The sequence below is a fragment of the Alosa pseudoharengus genome, unplaced genomic scaffold (assembly GCF_046254945.1).
Source record: "Alosa pseudoharengus isolate Yale_2024_CS ecotype anadromous, Long Island Sound unplaced genomic scaffold, YU_APseudo_1.1 YU_APseudo_1.1_scf_13, whole genome shotgun sequence".
Lineage (NCBI taxonomy): Eukaryota > Metazoa > Chordata > Actinopteri > Clupeiformes > Clupeidae > Alosa > Alosa pseudoharengus.
Window position 1 is genome coordinate 1,399,879 of NW_027468598.1, and position 26,750 is coordinate 1,426,628.

Sequence of the window (26,750 nt, forward strand, 5' to 3'; positions counted from 1 at the left end):
ATGAAGTGAATGGAGTCTTTTTAGGTAGGGCTACTAGGCTACTTTCACGAAGTCTGTAGTTCTGTCAAAATGTATCTTATCTATGAACAGACTGCAAATATGGTTTAAATGTGTAAACAAGACGCCTGATGTTTAATATATGTTAATGAATGGGCACAGTATTATTGTGTACAGTAATGGGCTATCAGTAGTATGTAAACAGTTCATGTGTTATGTGATTTACATAAACTAGTAAACAGGGTTGGGTAGTAACGGATTACATGTAATCTGGATTACGTAATCAGATTACAAAAATCAAGTAACTATAATCAGCCCAGATTACAATAAAAAAATTGTGTAATCAGATTACAGTTACATTGTTAGGGATTACCTGATTACATTTTATCATGCAAACAATGAAACAATGAAACTTTTTTATGACAGCCTAGCTATCTTTTAATTTGACAAGCAGTTCATTCGGATGTTCACATTTTTTAGACTTTTTTAAGATATAGTTAAGAACAAAATTATTCATACCCCTGGCAAATATTGATTTTCTACTTACCAATATGTTTTTTCTTACTTAAAATGACACTTGCACATGCCAAAATGTTGCAAGACAATGTGGTAAAAACATGGAATAAAAAAAGTGTTATCTTTTTTAACATTTTTATGAAAAATTGCGTTTTCAAAATTATTCATACCCTTTTTAAACAATCACTGGAAACATCTTTATTTACCACCACAGCTCTCAAAATGGTTTATATAATACCCACCAAGCCTCTTCATGTCTCCACAATGATTGTAGACTGCACCTTTTTAGCAGCAATCTTGAGTTTGAGGCAGGAACGATAATTTGCCATCACTTTGGCCTTGTGCTCACTTTTTTGACGGATTGAGGTCCGCTCTAAAATGTTGATATTGTTCTCTGTTAACCATTTCTTGCCTTGTTTGGCTGTATGTTTTGGATCATTGTGTGGTTTAATGTTCAAATGCTGCCTTTTGGGGCAGCCATGGCCTACTGGTTAGGGCTTCGGCCTTTGGGCTTGCTGGTTCGACTTCACTAATTCACAGATTGGGATAAATGCAGAGACTAAATGTCCCTCACGGGATCAAAAGATATACTAACTTACTAACTTACATACTATTGGGGCAGGTCTCTCGGCACACTGCCTGATCTTTTCCTCCTAATCTTAATGTAGCCTCTTGTTTTAGTGTTACCGTTTACTTTGAGAAAGTTACCAGGTCCCCCTGGTTGAAAAACATCCCAAAATAATACATTTCTCAACCACACAATTGAAATGGACATGGTGTCATTTGGGTTTAATGCTTCCCTTTTTTATGCCAATCTCAGGCCATGTCCCTGGGTCACAAAAATCCAGTAAAAGCTAAATTCTTTGTCCAGGTGTGCCCTTATAAGCTGAGTTATGCATGTTTGGAGAAGAGTGGAGAAAAATAGAATGAGAATTCTTTCATCAATTCTGTGGTGGTGTCTTTTACTTAATGGGCATATTTATTGAAGTAATCCTAAAGTAGCATAGGCTTCGCCATGCTGTGGGCTTGCGGAGCAAGCCCACTATTGTTCTTCTTAAGTTTACTTTATTTATTAGTGGGTTTGATCCAGCAAGCCCACTATTGTTAGTGGGAAGCCATGCTGTGGGCTTGCGGAGCAAGCCCACTATTGTTCTTCTTAAGTTTTCTTATTATTATTATTATTAGTGGGTTTGATCCAGCAAGCCCACTATTGTTCTTCTTAAGTTTTCTTATTATTATTATTAGTGGGTTTGATCCAGCAAGCCCACTATTGTTCTTCTTAAGTTTTCTTCTTATTATTAGTGGGTTTGATCCAGCAAGACCACTATTGTTCTTCTTAAGTTTTCTTATTATTATATCTTCCTATAAGCCCACTTTTTGGCCGAACTACTGCTCCTAGACCGTTTGAGCTATCGACGCGGTTCAAACTCCAAAAATTCAGGCCCGAACCGGTGTAACTTGCTTGTTAATTTCGTGTCGCTGGCCCTTGTCGTTTTCGCGGTATTCCTGTTTTTCGGCGTTTTTGGGCCCCATTGAAATGAATGGCGGAATGTTCAGAATTCAAATTTCGATTGTGACATCACAGCTCTAATTGCTTAAGCTTGCACCTGGAAGAGTTCTAAGCCACCTGGCAGAGCTCTAATGGGCTGGGCTGGGCTGTCTGTGTATATGAAGGTGTGTGCATGTAACTTTTGACCCGTATGTCCGATTTTCATAAATGAGGTACCGTTGGAATCCTTGGATGAGGCCGAGTTCCATGCCCCTGATCAAACCCACTCTTGCAGTTCCTCGGAACCGCAATTCTAGTTATTTATTATTCCTGTTCACCCACTTTTTGGCCGAACTACTGCTCCTAGACCGTTTGAGCTATCGACGCGGTTCGAACTCCAAAAATTCAGGCCCGAACCGGTGTAACTTGCTTGTTGATTTCGTGTCGCTGGCCCTTGTCGTTTTCGCGGTATTCCCGTTTTTCTGCGTTTTTGGGCCCCATTGAAATGAATGGCGGAATGTTCAGAATTCAAATTTCGATTGTGACATCACAGCTCTAATTGCTTAAGCTTGCACCTGGAAGAGTTCTAAGCCACCTGGCAGAGCTATAATGGGCTGGGCTGGGCTGTCTGTGTATATGAAGGTGTGTGCATGTAACTTTTGACCCGTATGTCCGATTTTCATAAATGAGGTACCGTTGGAATCCTTGGATGAGGCCGAGTTCCGTGCCCCAGATCAAACCCACTCTTGCAGTTCCTCGGAACCGCAATTCTAGTTATTATTATATCTTCCTGTTCACCCACTTTTTGGCCGAACTACTGCTCCTAGACCGTTTGAGCTATCGACGCGGTTCGAACTCCAAAAATTCAGGCCCGAACCGGTGTAACTTGCTTGTTGCTTTCGTGTCGCTGGCCCTTGTCGTTTTCGCGGTATTCCCGTTTTTCGGCGTTTTTGGGCCCCATTGAAATCAATGGCGGAATGCTGGGGCTTTATGACATCACAGCACCTCATTACTTGCATCTGGTAGAGCTCTGCTGCTAGAGTTGATTACTTGCACCTGGCAGAGTTCTAAGCCATCTGGCAATGTCTAATGGGCTGGGCTGGGCTGTCTGTGTATATGAAGGTGTGTGCATGTAACTTTTGACCAGTATGTCCGATTTTCATGAATGAGGTACCGTTGGAATCCTTGAATGAAGCCCAGTTCAATGCCTTGCCAGCACTAAGTGTAAAGGTAATGTAAAAAAAGATGAGACAGCGCTGTCTCATCTTTTTTTTAAAGCCAAACCATGTTGATACAGGTCATTAAAAAAAATATATATATATATTTTCCAAATCCATTCAGCCCAGTTCAATGCCTTGCCAGCACTAAGTGTAAAGGTCATGTCGCGCTGTCTCCTCTTTTTTTAAAGCCAAACCATGTTCATATAGGTCATTAAAAAAAATAAAATAAAGTATTTCACCAATCCATTCAGCCCAGTCCTATACCAAGCTAGCTCCATTTGAACATAGTCATGTGTACAGTTGTATAGATTCTTACATTGAGAAACACACTTTCATACAGATATCATACATATCCACGCAGCATTACTAATCAAGTTACTCATCGTTGCCCAGCAAGAAGTCCGCAATCAATTCAATTGTCTTGCCACGATCTGTGGAGCTTACAGACAACGTTATATTACTATAGGTTCTGTATGCTATTTAAAGCCGACCTAACGCTGAGTCCCTTCTAGACGGTGTGTTGCAATGCATTCTGGGTGCTGTGCTGTGATTCGACGGCTCGTCACCTGACCCACCAAACAACAACTCTCTGGGATGTGGCAAATATCGCGTAAAAACCTTGTTGCCGGAACAACAGGGAAAAGGCAACAGGATAGCAGCACGAAAGATACACAGGATACACACGGAATTTTGATGGACGTCCTTATCAGTCTAAGGTCTAACTTATAAACATGTCGGGTCAACGTCAACGATAAGTAAGTTAGGCTAACGTAAACGTTAGCTATTTGCTGTTGTCATATGCTAGTGCTATATGCTTTAGGCTACGTGATGGCCATTTATCACACTAATTTTAGGTACTACTTTTACGAGGTCTGTAGTTCTGTCAAAATGTATCTTATCGTTGAACAGACTACAAGGTTATCTTCCTTAGACTTCGTAGATGTAGTTACTACAATTTGGAAGCGAATTTCGAAGTGTAAATATGGTTTTAGTGTGTAAACAGACCAACCGCGATTTTGCAATGAAGTTAATGGAGCCTTTTATGTAGGGCTACTAGGCTACTTTCACGAAGTCTGTAGTTCTGTCAAAATGTATCTTAACCATGTAGTATGTTTATAGATATCTTCCTTAGACTTCGTAGATGTAGTTACTACAATTTGGAAGCGAATTTCGAAGTGCAAATATGGTTTAAATGTGTAAACAAGACGCCTGATGTTTAATGTTAATGAATGGGCACAGTATTATTGTGTACAGTAATGGGCTATCAGTAGTATGTAAACAGTTCATGTGTTATGTGATTTACATAAACTAGTAAACAACATAAATGTTAAAAGCTGGTATTGTGTTTCCTGAATTCTTACATTCAGGCATTCAAATGAAATGTAATTAAATAGCATATCAATCATGCAACAATGCAAAAACAATGAAACTAGTGTAGGCCTAATTATATTTTACATTAGTAAAGCAGTACTCTGATGTGCATGCTTTCACAAACTTTTGTGAACAATCTTAGCACTTTAAACATTGACTGTTTTGAAGTGCATGTATAGCAATATAGTATAAAAATAATAATAATTGTGATGATATTACAATTTGATGGGGGGTGGGAGGAGGGGGTGGGTTCATGTAGGTGGGCCCTATGACCCCAAAGTATGCCTTGACTGGGCCTCAGGTCAAAGAAGTTTGAGAAAGGCTGATGTAGACGACAAAGCAGCAAGGAGGCGTCGTGTGATCATTTAAACAAGTTTTATGACAAGGTCGATGAGGGTGGGAAAAATCGTACATTTCTGTGCAAACTTTGCCCAAACTTCAGTCACATTGTCTTTTAAGAAAATGCAGTCCATTTTTCGGTTTCAGCAGTCAACAACCTTGACTATTTGAAGATACTAATCTATTGTGTACAGTAATGGGCTATCAGTAGTATGTAAACAGTTCATGTGTTATGTGATTTACATAAACTAGTAAACAACATAAATGTTAAAAGCTGGTATTGTGTTTCCTGAATTCTTACATTCAGGCATTCAAATGAAATGTAATTAAATAGCATATCAATCATGCAACAATGCAAAAACAATGAAACTAGTGTAGGCCTAATTATATTTTACATTAGTAAAGCAGTACTCTGATGTGCATGCTTTCACAAACTTTTGTGAACAATCTTAGCACTTTAAACATTGACTGTTTTGAAGTGCATGTATAGCAATATAGTATAAAAAAAATAATAATTGTGATGATATTACAATTTGATGGGGGGTGGGAGGAGGGGGTAGGTTCATGTAGGTGGGCCCTATGACCCCAAAGTATGCCTTGACTGGGCCTCAGGTCAAAGAAGTTTGAGAAAGGCTGATGTAGACGACAAAGCAGCAAGGAGGCGTCGTGTGATCATTTAAACAAGTTTTATGACAAGGTCGATGAGGGTGGGAAAAATCGTACATTTCTGTGCAAACTTTGCCCGCACTTCAGTCACATTGTCTTTTAAGAAAATGCAGTCCATTTTTCGGTTTCAGCAGTCAACAACCTCAGAACTGACCCTTCAGGCCTCTCAGGAGGCACTGGCCTTCTAACCTAGCGACCACCTGAGCAACCAGCATGATTGCCCTAGCAACCAGCATAGCAACCACGTTATTTATGCGTTTTAGCTTATTGGATGTTGCGTTGATGCAGATAACTTTTGATCGATCCGTGTGCCCGATTTTCATAAATGAGGTACCGTTGGAATCCTTGGATGAGGCCGAGTTCCGTGCCCCAGATCAAACCCACTCTTGCAGTTCCTCGGAACCGCAATTCTAGTTTATTATTCCTTTTCACCCACTTTTTGGCCGAACTACTGCTCCTAGACCGTTTGAGCTAACAACGCGGTTCGAACTCCAAAAATTCAGGCCCGAACCGGTGTAACTTGCTTGTTTCTTTCAGCTCTAATTGCTTAAGCTTGCACCTGGAAGAGTTCTAAGCCACCTGGCAGAGCTCTAATGGGCTGGGCTGGGCTGTCTGTGTATAATGAAGGTGTGTGCATGTAACTTTTGACCAGTATGTCCGATTTTCATGAATGAGGTACAGTTGGAATCCTCGAATGAAGCCCAGTTCAATGTCTTGCCAGCGCTGTCTCATCTTTTTTTTAAAGCCAATCCATGTTGATACAGGTCATTAAAAAAAACCATATATGTATATTTTCCAAATCCATTCAGCCCAGTTCAATGCCTTGCCAGCACCAGTTGTAAAGGTCATGTAAAAAAAGATGAGACAGCGCAAAGCGCTGTCTCATCTTTTTTTTGCGCTGTCTCATCTTTTTTTTAAAGCCAAACCATGTTCATATAGGTCATTAAAAAAATAAATAAATAAAGTATTTTCCCAATCCATTCAGCCCAGTCATATGCCCAGCTAGCTCCACTCAAACCTAGTCATGTGTAAAGTTGTATGGATTATTACATTGAGAAACACACTTTCATACAGATATTATGCACATCCGCGCAGCACTACTATTCAAGTTACTCATCATTGCCCGGCAAGAAGTCCACAATCAATTAAATTGTCTTGCCACGATCTGTGGAGCTTACAGACAACGTTAAAAAACTATAGGTTCTGTATGCTATTTAAAGCCGACCTAACGATGAGTCCCTTCATGACGGTGTGTTGCAATGCATTCTGGGTGCTGTGCTGTGATTCGACGGCTCGTCACCTGACCCACCAAACACAACTATGCTTGAACCAGAGCACTTGAACTAAACGTAGTAAAAATAAATAGCTACCAAGGCTCCAAATAGCAACACACTTACACCGTAGCTTAATGAGGGTATCTACATGTAAACCGAAGCATTGAGAACTGTGTAAGTCTACAGGCAGTTTATTAAAAAGAAAAACAGTACCGTTCACGTCTCGTTCACACAGACGGGCGCCATCTTGAGACAACACAACTCTCTGGGATGTGGCGTAATCTCGCGTGAAACCTTGTTGCCAGAACAGCAGGAAGAGGTAACAGGATAACAGCACGAAAGATACACAGGATGCACACGAATTCGAACGAATTTGACATCGACATCGAAGAACGAACCCTTTTAGTTTGATGGACGTCCTTATCAGTCTATGGTCTAACTTATGAACATGTCGGGTCAACGTCAACGATAAGTATGTCATATGCTATATGCTTTACGTGATGGCCATTTATCACACTGTTTGCAATGAAGTGAATGGAGTCTTTTTAGGTACTACTTTTACGAGGTCTGTAGTTCTGTCAAAATGTATCTTATCGTTGAACAGACTACATGGTTATCTTCCTTAGACTTCGTAGATGTAGTTACTACAATTTGGAAGCGAAATTCGAAGTGTAAATATGGTTTTAATGTGTAAACAGACCAACCGCGATTTTGCAATTAAGTGAATGGAGTCATTTTAGGTAGGGCTACTAGGCTCACGAAGTCTGTAGTTCTGTCAAAATTTATCTTATCTATGAACAGACTACATGGTTATCTTCCTTAGACTTCGTAGATGTAGTTACTACAATTTGGAAGCGAATTTCAAAGTGTAAATATGGTTTTAATGTGTAAACAGACCAACCGAGATTTTGCAATGAAGTGAATGGAGTCTTTTTAGGTAGGGCTACTAGGCTACTTTCACGAAGTCTGTAGTTCTGTCAAAATGTATCTTATCTATGAACAGACTACATGGTTATCTTCCTTAGACTTCGTAGATGTAGTTACTACAATTTGGAAGCGAAATTCGAAGTGTAAATATGGTTTTAATGTGTAAACAGAACAACCGCGATTTTGCAAGCTAGAAAAAAGGAAGTGAAGTGAATGGAGTCATTTTAGGTACTACTTTCACGAAGTCTGTAGTTCTGTCAAAATTTATCTTATCTTGAACAGACTACATGGTTATCTTCCTTAGACTTCGTAGATGTAGTTACTACAATTTGGAAGCGAAATTCGAAGTGTAAAAATGGTTTTAATGTGTAAACAAGACGCCTGATGTTTAATATATGTTAATGAATGGGCACAGTATTATTGTGTACAGTAATGGGCTATCAGTAGTATGTAAACAGTTCATGTGTTATGTGATTTACATAAACTAGTAAACAACAGAAATGTTAAAAGCTGGTATTGTGTTTCCTGAATTCTTACATTCAGGCATTCAAATGAAATGTAATTAAATAGCATATCAATCATGCAACAATGCAAAAACAATTAAACTAGTGTAGGCCTAATTAAAATTTTACATTAGTAAAGCAGTACTCTACGGAGCCCTCCGGGTGACATGGGGAAAAAAAACATGAAGAAGAAAAAAAAAACGATGCACTTTTGCGGGATCTCATTGCGGGTAGTGCTGCTTCTAACGACTAATCTTTCGACTAATTTTTCGATTAGTCGACTAATCTAAACGACTAATTTTTTTTTTAAAAATCAAGTGTTTGTTATTTCGTTGTGTCCGTTTTATTTTGAACTCAACTGAAGGGGAAACATAAAATATAGATCACCCTACTTTTGTTAGAAGCATATTAAGTGAACTGTTCAAAAACGTTATGTTTTTTTTTTTAAAAATCACCCATTTAAAATGATACCATCAGATCTAATTTCAGACCTTTGATATACTTTATTTGTATGCCAGTGTTGCCATGGACATAGACAATGTTCAATGTTTGTCAAACTTCTTTGAACTGAGGGCCGATCATGGCACCTACATGAACCCACCCTCCATCAAATTATCATTTTATCACATCACAATTATAATCGTTATGCTATATTGTTATACATGCACTTCAAAGCAGCCAATGTTTAAAGTGCAAAAAGTTTGTGAAAACAGAGGACTGCTTTACCAATGTAAAATATAATTACAATAGTTTCATTGCTTTTGCATGGTTGCATGATAAATACTTCTCAAAACAACAGCAATTATATGGGTGCCATTGTTTTGGGATGTTTCCCTAATGCAAGCATTATACACTGGTAGGCAAATGGAAAGAATAGTGACATGATATTTAATTCTGCCACAATAGCTTTTGGCCATGTTATGCAAATTTGACTATACAATACAATGCTAGATAGTGTATTAGTCTGTGCTCTGTTTTTTATGGAAGTTGTATAAATCCACATCGTTCTATTAAATGTTGTTTCATAATTAAATAACCTTCCAATAGGTGAATCGGAGCTTTGCTACCAACGTTATCGAGTGGTTTCAGTTTCGCTCGCGCACACGCATGCTTTGAATGAACGCTCATAACACCATTTAATTGTATGCCTCTGACACTGATTGCAGAAACGTTTGTTTTCTTTTTCTGTCGGTCCGCGGTTCCTTGATCAATTGCGCAGCAAATTATCAGACGAACCCCCGGGAATAATTCCACTCCACCAGCAGTGTCCACGTTGCGGCCGGTGCTCGTCCGCGGCCCAAAGTTTGAGAAACGATGGTCTAGCCAACTTTGAAAGGCGACAGGAGTTGAGGACTTTGCAAATGTCAGCATGTTCAAAACAACTAGGCTACAGGCACTTTGTGCGTCTTAAAACATAGGTTAGGCTACCTCACTTTATCAGTTGGCTTGAACGCTAAAAAAAAAATATGCGTTGTGACTTATTGAACATGGGAAATAACGCGCACCTTGATTGTTGATATCACGGGCAGCGGCATATTCATTTTAACGTTTTTTTTGTATGAATAAATAAATGACACGCCGTTGCGTTGTCAACGTGAGCCACTATCTTCACTTTATTTATTGCAATTTCCACAATACTATATTAGTCAGAGTCTGGACTAGCGTACTATCTTAGCTCCCCCGCTTAACTGCCTAATAATGAATCGCGCTGAAAGCAGGCAGGCACGCAGCTTTGCTACATGCGTTTCCACTTGCGACCTTAGCAGGGTTTAAAACATGACTGCCAAAGTCTAAGTAGCCTGTTTAACATCCAAAGACAGTCGTCCTTTTCAAGAGTTAATAACATTACAGTGAGCCATTTGAGACGGGAGACCAAAAATAAATAGGTGGTCAATAGTAAAACGACTCTTCGACTAAATAAATTGCCGTCGACTAATTTTCATGGTCGATTAGGTCGATTAAGTCGACTAATCGCGGCAGCACTAATTGCGGGATCTCGCAAAGTTTTGCCAGATCTCGCAAAAAGTTTTGCGAGATCTCGCAAAACTTTTTTTCTACTTTTGGAACTTGCTGGGCTTCCTACTTGACCCCAATAGGCCCACAAACCACTACCGCCAGATGGCAATCGTATCATGATACTATGATTGCTCTATCACTGTTGCGTGTTGTGGGTTTTCTGGACACATTACATAGGCCTATGACACGGGAGGGAGAGAGAGACACCTGCGTGCAGACACGCACACACGCAGGCGCGTAGCAAGCGTGGGGGATGTGGGTGTTATAATGTACACAGTTTTGCTGGAACACGATTCTATCCCCCACACTTTTTGTCAGATTAAATTGAAAGTAAAATATGGAAATAAACGCTCCCGTAAAAACCGTATCTATAAACGCACACACAGAGACACAAATAGGTCTGTTGATTTGATTGAACGGTCATCCAGCCAATCACATCAAGTTAGGTGAAGAACCAGAGCCGCTCTGATCAAATTCAAAGTGTACGTCTTTCAAGGCTATGCTGCTGCTTGGGTCTGCATTGTAACGTCTGCAGTGAGCAGATTTCGGATAGAATTGAAATGATAATTGTTACCGCATTATGCTAATTTAGTAAACCAAAATTCATTGTCTGACTGACAGTTTTTGTCACAATGCAGGGAGTCAAAGTGAAAGCGGGGTGCGTGCACCAAGGCACCTGTTTCTGCAGGAAAACCTTTGGCTACTGTTCTCAGAGCATTATGCTTTCTCTGCCTATGATTTGCAGCTTTTCTCAAACTATGGGCCTCCTCAACAATTAACCTACTACTGCTCCACGTAGCCGCGAAATTAAGTTATGCCCGGTGCTTCACATGTATGCTCATTTGCAGCATACTGTAGTGAATGGCGTTTATTGGCCACGACGGCTACGCCCCCACCATGTGGATTAATTGCAGTAGGCTGCAGGTGAGGTGGGACACCTGTGGCTTGTTGGGGGCGTGTGATTGTTGCTGGTAAAGGGGAGATAAAGAGAGGCTGAATTTGGACACGACAGGACTCTCGGCGTGTTGATTAGTGCGGCTGGACGGGGGGCATTCCGCAGCACACCAGACGTTGTGGATTACTTGCGAAAGTTGTGGATTACTTGCGAACATTGTGGATTACTTGCGAACACTGTGGATACTTGCGAACTCTGTGGATTAGGCTACTTGCGGATTCTGAATTATCTCTGGACACAGAGTGTGGTCAGTCTCATAACGCTCCAGGCTGGAGCTGCTGTACGGACTAAATCAGTACTTTCTCAAAGCCGGTCATAGGACCCTGTGATCTAGCTCAGTCTACTGATTGCCTTGTTATTGCAGTCTAGTGTGGCCTACTGTGTGTGTGTGTGTGTGTGTGTGTGTGTGTGTGTGCGCGTGTGTGCGCGCTTTGAGTTTAGCCCCCGGCCGGGGTTAATGGCCAGTCCCTTCCCCTAGTTTAACTCGGCCATAGAGAGGGCAGTGATAGAGCGTCAACAGTGATAGAGCAATCATAGTATCATGATACGATTGCCATCTGGCGGTAGTGGTTTGTGGGCCTATTGGGGTCAAGTAGGAAGCCCAGCAAGTTCCAAAAGTAGAAAAAAAGTTTCGCAAGATACATAGGAAGTGTCCATATATGGATCACATAGCGTGATACAGGAAAAACAGAGCTTTCCAACGGTAGTACACATGATATGTTTTGGACCACGGTAGTGCATACAAGGTTAGAATTAGAACTTTTGCTGAATTTAGGAGAAATATACAGGCGCGAGTAGACACAATATAATGAAATAAACACCTAAATGTGTAAATCAGACTTTTTTTGTTGTAGTAGTGTGATAGTATGTTACCTTAGCATGTATTCTATCTCAAAATCTCGAAATTGACCAGTGCATGAAAAAATGATGTTTTCACCTGCCGTGTCTCGCCTTAAAAAGTATTTTCATTGTGTCATGAAAGGCTTCAGTTACAGTTAACTCCATTTACATGAATTACAGTTAACTCCATTTATTGTTCTCTTCACCTATTAGGCAGCCAGTGACGTTGGAAGTGGGGGTGCGGCCACCCCCGAAGTGCACTAAGATTTTTTTTTGTAGACATACCCATGGTTACACTAGACAGGCAACTGTGCTCTGTTCCCAGAGCATGCTTTCTCTGTCTATGATCTGCAGGCTTATAGGGCCTCCTCGACGAGGAGATTGCTAGTCTGCGGATAATGTGTGGCAATTGAATCGCGGACTGAAAGAAAAATAAACTAAACATTTTCCTGATTAGAAAATATTTCTTTATTTAGTGTTCTCAAATAAAGAGACATGCAATTAGGGGGTAGTGCTGCCAGCGCTCATCCAATCTGTGCGTCTGCTGCACAAGTAAAAGTGAACCACTGGAGATGCCGTGTGTAAGCAACAGACAACGTTATTTAAAACAATGAATGAAGCGGGTCTTGCTGTCCATGAAAACAACATAGAGACTGGCTAGTATAATCCAAAAATGTAAATAACAGGTCTTTCAATTGACACGCAAAATTAGACTGTTGTAGGCTATAGCCTAAGTTAAAAGTTGAATGGGCATAAGTCACGACTAGTTGAAACAGAGGTAAATATCGTAGCAAATAGCCTATCTTGATGACACAGCCTTTAAACATTTAGCCTACCGGTATTTCACTCTCGCTGGAGTGAAGACAGAACGGGCTGTTGCGCAAACAAATGAATTTGGGATTGGGAAGTCTTGCGTGTTGTACGCAGTAATTCGTTGATCTTGTCAACACAGTCTTTCATTTCCTTCCTGTCCACATCCTGTCCATTTTGGGTAGCCTAGGCCTAGGAGTTGCGTGACCAACTTTTAAACATTTCTCGAGGGACCCTGGGGGGCATCAGACATTTGTGCCCAGGGGTCTATGAATTGTTAATCCGGCCCTGCCCCCAACAAATCGCAGCTTTCCACCTCTGGGACAGCTTAAAAGAAATCAAGAGGACTAACTCACTATTTCTTAAGACCTATTTACAAACCGTTTTGTGGCATTTCACGTCACAATGTTTTTAAATCCTATGCGGCTACAGGAGCTTCCAATGGCGAGGAAGGAATTTTGCATTGTAGGCATAACTAACATGCAATAACGGCACCAACAACAACCAAAACTAGGCTACTCATTGTCAACATGTAAATTAAATGTAATGTTATTATGACCGCCGCTAGCGAAGCGGTCATATAATGATTGTCAATCATTATATCATCATCTACTTCCTGAATTTTTGGTCAATGATACCCGGGACACCGAAACACTGGTGCACATGAAATTTGGTGGGTATGTAGCCCCACTAGACTTTTACGGAAAAATTTCGTTTCGTCCCCGGGGGCCACTCCCCCCCCCCGTGCTGGGCCCCCCGAACCGCATAAAAAGCAGTTTTTCCTAAATAACTACCTGAACCGTGGCACTGAGGATGAAGAATCTTTTATGGTATGTTTTTAGTGTTCAGTTTAGTGTTTAGTCTCAAGGGCCCACATCAACCTGGCCCATAATCACTCATTTGTGATTTGCACCCCCCCCGGTAAAAAATGAAAATGCAATATCATTCTGCTTTAATCGCCCCTATCTTCAGTTAAGATCAGAACTGCACCAAATTTTATGTGTATGATTGACCTGGCATTCTCTGGGGGTATGCCAAGTTTCGTAGAATTTCATCCATGGGGGGGTCTAAAAAAATGTAGGTTATGTGTACATTTAGTGACTGTACACTCATTGGCCTGTAGATGGCGGTGCACACATATACACATGCACACACACACAGGTACGCACATACTATCGGTATTAGAACGGCCGATACATAAAACAAATTCAGACGGATTAAAAGAAAGCCAAATATTCATCATCATCATCATGGCTGCATTTCCAGTATTGGCGATAAGTAGTCGTTTGTCCACTACATGGCGCATCGTTGCAGTGAGACGTAATTTTGTTGGAAGTTAAAAGTGGGTTGGAAAAACAATGGACGCTTCCTACAAGGACTGTAGTTTACCGCAGAGAATGTCTAATAAGGATAGGACGATGTTCACATGAAATGTAATTCCCATTTCTTCTTGAAGCCGAAATAAATCTGAGAATGTTTATCGGACATGCTTGGTTTTTACTGCAGGTACGTTAATCTAATAATATCAATAAGGACCTAGGTACAATAATGTTACCGTTAGTGTTGGTTGAGTGATGGAGGCCAATTTGATTGCATTTGTAGAAAACTATAAATGTGGTTATACCAAGCAAATTGATAGCAGCACTATAATTGTATCTTTCAACTGTCATTTGTTGCACGTGCTACAAAAATCATTCTGTGCAATGGAAGATTTACCAACGTTACACCGGTCTGATACAGTTTTGCCTATACATGCGTGAGACTGAGACGCCTGTTTATTTGTTTGAAGTGCATGCAGGGTGTGAGAGGGGAATCGATGTGCTTTGATTCCAGCTTGGTAGTTGTAGTCTGTGAGATTAAAAAGCACGTGTGTGTGAAGTATCCAAACAATGACACCTTCATTTCATTATGGCTACTTTAGCAACACACCTTAAGCTACTGTGTAGTGCAGGGATGTCAAACTCATGTCAAAATGGGCTGCTTATTTGTGGCCCGCGAGGTCATTATTCAATCTGTATTAGAAGTGGCCCGCCGCGTAGTTTATACAGCGCATCCATATCTGAGCTGGCCCGACAGTATTCTCTTCAGCGCATCCGCGTTAGAGCTGGCCCAGCACGCTATTCTATTCAGCGCATGAGCGCAGCCCAGGGCAACGCAGCCCATCAAGTTGCTACATACTGTACAGTGTATCATACACCGATAACACTTCATATCCCAAAATGCGTTGCATCGTTAATGCCGCCTTTTCTGTTCATAAACAAAACATGTATCCATGCAACCAGACAAACTGGCGAAGCAAAAGATTGATAATCTGAGCTTTCAAGATAGGTGGGAAAACTATTATATGTTCAAACCCGTTTGCTTGGTATGTGGATTCACCGTAGCTGTCACTAAAGAGTACAACATAAAACGGCACCACGTTGAACGTGAACTGTCATGACGTGAACGTGAACTGTCATGAGTTCATGACGTGAACTGTCATGAACTGTTAATAGTTAGGCTACAATTACAATTTTGATAGTTGTTAAATGTTTTAGTTCACCTGCAAAAATAGGCCAATATATTTTTTCTATTCAGATATTCAATATATTTTTTCTATTAGGCTATATTCAGAAATGCCTGCATTCTATTTTTTCTTGTGTGTGTATACAGTTTTAATTCAATAAAAACATCGGTTATTCAATGTTGAGCTTGGCCCGCGACATACTCCCAGTTCTTAATTTTGGCCCCCTGTGAATTTGAGTTTGACACCCCTGGTGTAGTGGGTCCCATTTAGAAGTGGCTACTTCATTCGCGCTTTCCTTGACTCATGGAGCTGCGTGAATTTTATTTATACAACCTTTCGCACGATATTGCAGTTTAAGTCCGCTTACATACTGTAAGGCGTAAGCCATTGGTTTCCAAAGGAGATTTTTATTTGTGTCGCCAGCATAGCCTATTGATTGACAATTTATGTTGTAAATAGGCCTACCTTATAAGCCTACCTGTAGCTTAGGGAAGCTAACAGCTTTCTATTAGGATCTAGTTTGTTAGTTACAGTTTTGTCATAACTCCCTGATGCATTTTTGCATTTAGAATAGCCAGAGCGTGGATATCTCAATCGGAAAATTAAACAATATCGGGCGCCTATGGACTAGGCTGGGTGAACCCAGCCTGATCTGCCCGCTATTTATTTTTTGATTTCTTAAAAGATTGGTCTGGTGAAAGCCAGACAAGCCATGGACCTCAGTTACACAATGCAAGGGAACATGAATCAGCCTATATTTGCACGAACAACAACAGCTCTTAAACTTTGGCCCGTTAAAATGTGTATGAACAGTCTAGCGACACATTTCATCAAGGCCCATTTAGACATGTCAGTTATTTACACCACTGGTTAGATGTAAAACAGCATTTCGTTTCAGACTACTGTTACTTAATTTGTGCATTGACAATAAAGTATCACATGAACTAAAGATGACTAAAATCTTATGCAAAAGAAGAAACATTCACAAAAAATCAATCTATCCAAAAAATGACCTTTATTTTTGATAGCTGTTGAAAACGGCATGGAACTGACAGAGATGTTTTTGTTTATTAATAAATAAATAAATAAATAAATAAATAAAAATATAACATTATGCTGATACCTTTTGCTTTTCCAAAATACAATGTAGCCTACAGGTGTAAGTGACCTTTCATCAATCCAGTTGCAATGGATGAACTGTGATGAACTGCCCTACTTGTGATTGTTTAGAGATTTTAAAGGTTTTATAACAATGCTACAACTTCTTTGGCTATTCTACAATCTATTCACCTTTTCAGCGCCAGTAGGCTACTTTCTGTGCAGCCGCACACACACACACACACACACACACAGGCATACCAAACAAGCACACACAAAAGTTTCAAGAGTGGGGGATGGAGTAAAAGATGGAGACAAATTGATTAGGGTGATTTATTTTCGCGGAAAGGATGTCCAGGACTGAGCGGCGGTCATATTTTGTACCGCTATGCGGTACATCTAGTTGTGAATCAAATTAAAATGTTCTCCTCTTTGCAAACGTAGGCATAGGCATAGTGACAGATTAATTTAATAATATTACAAAGATACTGCATCAATCCTTATGTTTCATTAGGCTACTTGGCTATTTGTTTTGCCTTACTCTTGGTTCATTTAGGCTAGGCCTTTTTACTCAGTTATTCATCATCTTCCGTCCTTGTGTAGCGCACGCATTCTCAGACCTGTCACCTGTCACTCATCATCGTAAGGGAGGTGTTTGGAATCATTCCCGCGTTACAATCATCAGCCAATCAAGGTGTTCACTTCAGTCAAGCTCGTGCATGAGTAATGGCGTCATCCATAGCAACGAAGACTCACTCTTAGTTTAGGAGTTGTCATTTTTCCTTATATTAAAAACTTCTAGCTAAAATTTTTTATTGCGATTTAGGAGTACTCCTAGTGGTAAGATGGTCGAATATTACTGATGATACTTAATTGTTATTTAAGAACATGCAGTGCGCGTAGGGCACCAAAAACATCTTGCTCGTAAAAAATCATCATACCGCATACCACCTATGGAAACAATAAGTCAATATATTAGAGATATCAAGAGTAACGCAGGGATGGACGTTACAGTTATTCAGTAACTGTAACGAATTACTTGTACTTTGTAACGCGTTACCCCCAACACTGATAATAACGTAGATAGCAAATTAAGATATTTTTTCATTTTGTGGAGCGGCACCGGTAGTCTTTCAAAAGCATATTTCGATTTTCGTTAACCACTGTGTAGCCAATCCTTATGCCATACATATGCCAAGTAGCCTAAATCGAGGTCATTTTTAGTTATGCATGATTTATTTTGTTATTAAATTCGTAGGCTGGGATTCCTCTCAGCAACAATTATGTTTAAAGGTAGCCTCCTGCTTTTTCAGAAGGGGCGGCAGGCAAGCTACTGACAGAGCGACGTACAGTGGCAGAGCGACGCACAGTGGCTGAACGTGGTACTAAAGCTTCACGCAGCTTCACGTCACGTAATACGCTGAAATGGCCATTCGCTTCAACCTCTATAGCGCATATCACAGCTTTGATTCCCTGTATGCTTAACTCAAACAAATTCCCAGTGTTAACTTAACCCCCGTCTTGACACGCCTCAGGTCTGTACCATCCACAATATCTTAACAAACAAATCAACATCACAACATGATTTAATAGCGCAGTCTTTGTGCAAATGTTTGTAAAGCCATTGTTCACGTTGCGGCAGGAAAGCAGTCTTTGCCAGTGACAGACGCACTGCGCTCTGTCACATTTAACATAGCAGAAAGTAATCTGAATGAACACCCTGAAACTTCTTAGGTTAATGAATATTATGATTATGATAATGTCTACACACAATCGACCTGCTTTGCTAGCGCCACCACCTGGCCAAGCAGGAAATGTGCCAGAAATGGGCAATACCTTAACTTATTGATCTGAAACTTTTCAAAATATTGAATATCATTATTGTGATGATATTCACATGTGTAATTTCCATGCCTAACATAGCGCCACCATCTGGCCAACCAAGAAGTATATCAGGAATTTGCTTTGCTTAAAATGAATGGTCTGAAATTTCTCAGGTTATTATGATTGTGATGACACCCAATGGGCCTGCCTTGCATTGCGCCTCCACTTGGCCAAGCAAGTAGATGTGCAAGAAAAAAATATGCAAAAACGAATAGCACACGCATCAAATATGTACATTTCACAAACACACCACGTCAGTGCTTTGTTGGATTCCGAAATGTCACGGGTTGCAGACCACAGGTGCTCAAGCCCGCCATTGGCTATATTTCTAATTATGTTGTTGTAATTGTGTAATTTGTAATGTATTGCATGGATGTGCACTGGTGCGCGTTCATGGATGATAGAAGGATGGTGCGTTGTGCACCCGCCCATATCACTGTTGATAATGCGCTCTTAAAATAACATATGAACAACTCGCCATGGACTTCTGACCAGGTTTCTCTTGGTCAGTGGCGTAATGCATTTTAGGTAGTGAAAGATAGCGATTTTTAGACAATGCGCCAGACCACTCCCTAGGTTGTTAGTTGCCACACCTCCTGGCAAATTAAACGTGCAAAATACAAAAATTTACTTTGTGCCGGGTGGAAAACAAGTTTTCAACAGTGAAGTTTTCATGTAGTTACTGCAATTGGGTCTGTGTACTTTGTCGTTCATTTGATATCTGATTTTGAAACTATACATCCAAATTCGAAAAATGGGTAATTTTAATCTTGTTAATATTGATGACAATGTGTTCAAATGGAAAACGAGCCATATTTCATTTAATTTAGCCCTCAAAAGTAGAATGGTGTGTTGTTCTGGTTGCATTATTTTACAAATTGTCTAAGAGAACAACCTTGCGTTCCGAAATAGCTTCCTCGTAGGCGAACAATGCCCCTTATGAAGAAAAATGACAATTGCAAATTAAATTAATATAATTTCGAGCCCTTTTCAATAAACTCTGTTTCATACAGAAAATTAATCTTTCAAGCTCCTCTAGAAATGGCCCATCCCAGATGAAGTTAATCTGAATAGGCCAAGAAAATGCTATCAAGGCTTCCCTTATCTGATCTCTTTTTGAATGTGATATGCTGGTGCAGGCAGGGTTTTGGCACAATTCACAAATTATGTTTATTAGTTTGCTGTCTACTTCCTCTGGGCAATGCAGTGATGCAGGAATTAACTTCTCTTATGTTACAGTCAAAACATAGTCAACATACTGTTGTCTTGCTTTAGAAGGAATATTTAACATAACATGTAGAATGTAACATATTTAACTCTTTTTCACTAAAAGAAAGTGATGGGGGGGAGGGGGATAACTGATAAAACAAAAAGATAAAACAAAAGCTTGTGAGTGTACAGAATTCTGTTTTCCGTAGCCATCACCATTATAACAACAAGGAGAACATTGACTTTCCTTCCTTAAACTACTTTTAAAGCCCTATAATGCATTGTGTTTATATTTAGATGTCCTTCCTGTGGGTTTGCTTGCTCACTGTGGAAGTTATGAAAATGTATGATATTTATGACTGGGCCAGATATCTGATAGGCTACCCTAGTTTCAAGAAAAGAAAACAAAAACATCAACAATTTTAGAGACAACGTACATTGTTTTAGTGATTTAATATCTGACTAATTAACTTGTGTTTGCTAGTCATACAGAATATCACTGGCCTCCCCACCCACCCCAAGGTCATTATGTTCAGTTAAAACAGGACTAGATGGGAAGAGACAGTTACATAATAGCACCCAGCCATACTCAAATGCACGAGGGAAAGCTGAAGAGACAGCTGCTTTGTCTGCTGCTAAACAACACAATTATTGCCATTATTGAGTAAAACCACAGCTTCAAAACAACTGTACATCAGCAAACCATTTTAAATCAGATACTGACCATAAAGCTCTGAGGGTGATAAGATCAATACAAGCAGATGAACAGACATCTACATTCTCCAGCACTCCTTTAGCACTTAAGAATGTGATGAGTCAGTGTTATATTGGGGTTATGTTAGTTCATACTGTAGCTTTGTGAGTAGTCTGACTACTGACTTAAAGGCCCGTACACACCAGATGCGATACGAAATAACAGTGTGAAAATGCGAAAAATTCGTGTGCGAAATTTTCGCACTCAAAGTGTACACACCAAGTCCGATGCGATTATTTTAATATTTCGCATTCTATTTCGCACTCACGTCACGCAGGTTCACACAGCGACTTTCAGTAAGCAGGGAGAACTCATAAAATCATCAAGATTTGAAACGGATTATAGCCTTGATCATTCATTGAACCGTGCATTGGCTTGAGAGGTGCTGGGGAAATTCCTAAAGCTTACGGCCATCCCTTGTCTATTCTACTTGTGCTATTGTGATTCTACTGTAGAATGTACAATTCTATTGTATTCTACTTGTGCAGTCGAACCACTGATGGAACACATAAGTTGGTTGGGCTCATTAGTGCACCCATACTGTACACCCACCCCACTACACAACACACACGCAACCAGATTCTAACGCTAGGCGGGAAGGGACATGATTGTTGGCAGTAGCCTAGTTTAATGAGGATACGCTTTTATAGAGTTAAGCATTCTTCCTTGAGAAAAATTTTAACTCCGAGTCCGGGTAAATAGACGGACACAGAGAGGTCAGCAGGGAATGACGAGCTGATTTTGGGCTGAGCTCAACGTTGCGCTCTGCCCCACATTGAGCCCAGCCCGATCTGCAAGCTGCAGCCAGGGGTGCCCACATATTGGACTCGAGGTATGCCATTTGGGCGGACTGGTGTAGCCTAACAAGTTGTAGGATAGGCATGGCCTCATTTAAAATGTTACATGCCAAAATGCTATACGCCAACACGCTATAAAATGGCCATAGCCTATATCATGTACATCTCACAAAACCATTTCACACGCAGGCTACGTCAAAATGTATCTGCTAAGGAGCGGAGGCAGAGACAGCCTGTAGAAATGAGCATGGGATAAAATCGCACTGCTGCAACAAGTGGTAAAAATTGATCAGCTTGTATGACGATGATCCAACACACAGCAAAAGCTAATAATGATAGCCTACCAGTTATTAGCTTACCTTTATAAGATCCACAGAAAGTTTTTCAGAGTTCCACATTGGGCTACTTCAGTTATGAAGCATAAAGCAAAGTTAACGCACCAGGAAATGTGAGGCAAAATTACGATAGTGGTAACCCTGGACATAATGCTGTTGTCAGCAGCATAGCCTATCATGACCTATTCTTAAAACTTCCATTTCCATGAATGCATGTTGTATTTTTTCATTGCAAATATGTGCAGTGAGAAGTCCTCTGTTCACTGCTGTAGTGAGATTTCATTCTTTTTGGTTGAGTGTAAAATGAGACGGTGGTAAGAAGTGGGGAAAGCTGTCTGTAAGGAGTTCGCACTACGTAAGAAGTTCGTCAGGAGTACTCTTGAACACCTGAGAGAGTCTACTGTAACGTAAACTCTTTGTAACTTTGGCATATAGGCCTATTGAGGAGACTAGTCATCGTGAGCAGTAGGATCACCCAATCTATCATCTTTTTTTCTGCTCGTCGTTCTATTGTGACATCAATGGAACCCTGCAAAATCATTATTTGATTGGTCAACAGCTCTTTTTCGCATGCGAAATTTCGCATGAAATGAGACCGTTGCGAAAATGTTTTTAATCGCAACGAATTTCGTCCTCGGTGTGTACAGACTAATACGAATGCATGTGTTTAATAGGCTGCGTAATTTCGTGCGAATATTTCGTCTGAAAAATCGGACTCGGTGTGTACACACCGAGTCCGATTTTTCAGACGAAATATTTATGATGTCCTGTCAGGAAAGTATGTGGGATGGATGGTGAGATACAGTCTGTACTACCATTGTTTATGGAGTGTCTCACTGAAATGTTTAATACCACTGCTCCTGTCAAAGAAATGTCTTTCTAAAGTTTTTGAGGAGGATTTTGCTGTGTACTTGAAAATGCATGTTCCTTTTAAATGAGCACATATGCATGGTGTTACTGTGGTCAGAATAATCTTTCATAGTTTGTTGTTCTATAACCTACGGACTCGAGTGGCTTATTGTTTTTTCTAATACGGCTACCACATATACCTGGCAAGATTTCACCAAATTAAGGAATGGCAATGATAAATTTAATGATTTTCATAGATAATCATTCTTCCACAAAAAGCAAAGCCAAAACCAAGCAACGTCGAGACACAACAACTCTAACTTTTGTATCAAGTTGTGGTAGCGCAGTAATATAGAACAAAATGAGGTCAATGTGTAGGGTTGTACTTTATTAAACAATGATTCAGCCAATCATAATTAAGGAGCGTAACTATCTATTTTATCTGTTTGGATGTGTTCGGTTGTCTAGTTTATTTTGAGATCATGGTTGCTAGTTGGCCAGTTCACCAGAGGAGCATTACAATAGTCAAGAACATACATAAATCAGAGATTTTCAACTGATTGTGATCCAGGGACCATCATTCTGATTTTAAGTAACCTGAGGACCACCACTGTATAAAAATGAGTGATTCCCACATTAAAACTACATTATTAAAAGCATGGACAGTGACCACCAGAAATGCTTTGATGGAGTGCCACTGAAAACCCCTGAAATAAATTAAAGGTAATATTTAGTGTTCAATTGGGCCATGGAAATATAATAGACACCATTTGTGTTTGTTTTGTTAGTGCTGGAGATTTTGCAGTTGGTGACCAAGAGAGACCTGTTTCTAGCTGACACACACATCCTGGAGCTGGAGCAGGAATGTGCAGATCTGGCTGCATCCACTGTTATTTCCCCATCAGCAGGGGGCACTGTGCCAGAAGACATGGCCTCTCCTGGGTCCAAGGACAGTGGGAGGCGCAAGGCCAAGGATGTGGAGCTCCTATATGAGGCGCTGAAGAAGGAGATGTGGGAAGTTGTCCGACAGGCCCTGCATGTTCCTACTGCTGGGCCTAATTTGGGGCTGGTGGTGCAGGTTCTCCAGCAGGAGGAGCAGGCTGACAGTACCTGGGCAAATGGAGAGAAGGCTGCTATTGGAGGGCCACGGCCACGGCAAATGAAGAATCAGTGGAGGGAGGCTGTGGCTGAGGCAGCTGATGGCTGCCTGCCTCAGGCAGGGGAGGTGCAGTGGGGGGAGATGTTTATCTACCTGGACAAAATTAAGACCTGCATGTTAGAAGACCTCAAGGCTGCTTGGCTCAATGTAGTGCCAGTTTACCCCAAGGAGTATGATGCATTCCAGGTATATGTGCAGAGCTACCACCAGGCAGTATCCCGTCGTTTACAAAGCATTGTGGATAGCCAGCTGCACTTTAAAGACATCTACTCCCTACTTGACTGGATCTACAACATTTACAACAGGTGTGCAGCAACAGGCATCCTTTAGATTCCCAGTAGAAAATGTATGCTTATTAATATAATCTTGCTTCTCTTCAGAGATAATAACCAATGGGAGTCATTCTTGGATGATGTCATTGATCTGAACCTGATCTGAACTGATCTGATCTCCAGTCATGCAACTCTTTTGCATGCCACTGCCTATATAAGGCCACACTGCAGTAAACTGGTCTGTAGGCATTCTGAAGCGATCCAATAGTCGAGTTTACTTTATATAAATCAATGAGAACACGCATTGCATACTACTGCGCCTCATTGACTGTATTCACCCAGAACTGTGCACAGATGGCATGTGGTCATAAAAGCAGACGACAAAGTACAAGTCAGGCTCATGTGTGTATTAGTGACTAACCACAGTAGATGCAGTGTCAGATTGGGACAACTCACTGGCATAGGAGTAGGGTTGGGTATCGTTTGGGTTTTATCTGATACCGGTGCTAAATCGATACTTTTAAAATGGTGCCGGTGCCTGAACCGGTAATTTGTTTTTAAAATGTTTTAAATTAAAATGGTCTAAAGCATGAATTGCTTTTTTTATTGATAAGACAAATTTGAACATGAAATTGAACTGTTATATTCAATTTACTATCAATATATCTCATTGCTCCTACGAATAATACATATAAATGTTAAAACAGCTTGCCATGCATGCACACACAATGGTAAGCTCTGCTTTCAAGTTGCCATAAGGTATGTTAAAACCGCTTGCCATAGAACTGCCAGGTCATGGACAACGGCATTTGCAAGCAAGCTAATCTAACAGGGACTCTACTTTCCAGTTAATTCACTGTGTTCCCAAATGCTTAGAACCGTGTTTCGGTGCCCAACCCTAGTGCCAGTGAGCTGCAGCTGTTCATTTGACGCCACGGCCCACCATTTGGATGCATTCACTTGTCAGTGTTGGGCAAAGTTGTCGGCCTACTGCCAAAAGCTACCAGCTGTGTGTGTACCACACCCTGGTGGTACACTCAGTGAATGAGTCCCCTGCTCTCTTCATGCCTATGAGTAGCCCTCCTATGTAGGGTTGGGCACCGAAACACGGTTCTAATATGGCACCGGTGCCGACGCAAACGGTAGTAATTGCATCGAATAACAATGTTGATTTCGGTGCCTCATTTCGGTGCTTAAATAGCTTTTTTTTCGTTCTTTTTTTTTTTTTTAATACGAGGCATCACTGCATGTCATGCGCCATCTCTAAGGTCCATCCATGGACACAACCCATCTGTGGCTCACCCAGCCCAAGAGCATGTCTATGTGCAATGTGTCTGGAGAGTGCCAGAAGGCTAGTTCTGTCCAGCTTTGCTTGTTCACTGTGAGCTCCCTGTATCTGTTCCATAATAGGTGGACACGGTGGCTACTCAGATTGATTTTAAGTCTGGCTTTGTTCTTTAAGTGCTGGTTCAAAATCATATTGATCACTGAAGAATGCAGAGGACTAGTTTATTGCGAAGTGGCCTTATATATGCAGTTGCCCTTGGAAAAAATCCCTGAGACGGGTGATTGGAGAGCAGCATGACTCCCATTTGTTAACATTGTGAACTGAAAGAGAAAACTTCTTTTTCCTGTATGTAAACTCTCTTAATATCTCAATTTATATATATTATTCTTTGACACCTTTTTTTCAGCCATGTTTTTGTCTTCTCTCACAATTGTTTGCAGGGATGTTCTAGGAATAGTCAGCACAATGACTACCATCAGCCACTGGAAGCTAGCAGCGCTGTTACCCTCTGAGGCAACTGACAAACTTGAACTGGACTGCCTGAACTCAGTCAGGGTAAGGCCATTAGTTCAGTAACCTGCTGGTGAATTTCTTGTCTTGGTATGCGGAAAGGGTGAACCTGAGGCACTTCCTATTCACTTTAAGTGGTGGACAAACCCAGCATCTCGTTACAGTAAGGCATTTCAGGGTCAAGTCATGGTTTTCCTGTCCACAGTCGTCATCACACAATAGAAGCCCAACACATTCTTTCCTTTGCTACATTATGCAACTCCTACCTAAATAGGGAAGAGCCAATCTGGACAAAATATTCCAGACATGTTGTGAAAGTAACATTTTTATGATTATAGCAAACAAACAGTTGCATTCTAATATTTGATGTTTGATGCCCTGTTTTAGGGAAAAGTGACCAATGAGCTTTCCCGTTTGCTGGATGAGGAAGAGAAGAGTTGGAAGGAATGTTTAAGCTCAGAGGACTGCCAGATCTCCTTAGCTGATACTGTCACTCAAGTCAGTTACCAACAGGACATGTTGAACATATCTCACAGAAAATCTGTACTTTACTTGAGCATTTCATTATAAGAGTCCTGTTATAAACATGTGATGGCAAATGCCAACTAAAATTAGTTAAATCAATCAGTGACAGACAGTACCCCATGATGATGACATGTTACTAATATAGACTTATTAATTGTCAGTATTACCTAAGTGCAATGTCACATTACCCTGGAAATCCAGAGTTTTCGCGAGAGCTCAATTTGAATTTGCTCAGCGAGTTACTCTGGCAACGAGTAATGATGCTCATTACCTATGCCCATGAAACCGAGCTGCACCAATCGTCGTAGTCCAGAATCAGTCAGTAAACATTGGTCGTAGTGTAATCCAATTACGTGCAGCGATATTTTCAAATGGATGCTTGGTGCCGCCCCTCGAGTTGGGCCATACTTGTGGCCAGACCCTTAATCTGTCTAGATTTCCGGGTCTGGATTTCAAGGTTAATGTCACATAGTGTTAAACCTGAACAGGCACCTAGGCTTAACCCTAACCCTAACCCTAGGAATTCTGGAATAAATGCCTCCGTATGTGTAGCCTTTTATTTGCGGATATTATATGTATATCAGTAAAAGTTGCATGAAGATAGATGGCCAAAGGCACATGGATATAAATCTCTTCATTCT

General features: G+C 40.7%; 1 protein-coding gene across 7 annotated transcripts in view; it reads left to right on the top strand.

Moving 5' to 3' along the window:
• Positions 1–26,750, top strand: part of exoc3l2b (exocyst complex component 3-like 2b) — a 227,356-nt gene that overhangs the window by 142,140 nt on the left and 58,466 nt on the right. For all 7 annotated transcript variants that reach the window (XM_076281811.1, XM_076281810.1, XM_076281807.1 and 4 more), the window contains 3 exons: positions 23,144–23,819; positions 25,515–25,629; positions 25,972–26,082. In XM_076281811.1, the coding sequence (XP_076137926.1) occupies positions 23,144–23,819; positions 25,515–25,629; positions 25,972–26,082 (902 nt within the window). The remainder of the gene's footprint in view (positions 1–23,143; positions 23,820–25,514; positions 25,630–25,971; positions 26,083–26,750) is intronic.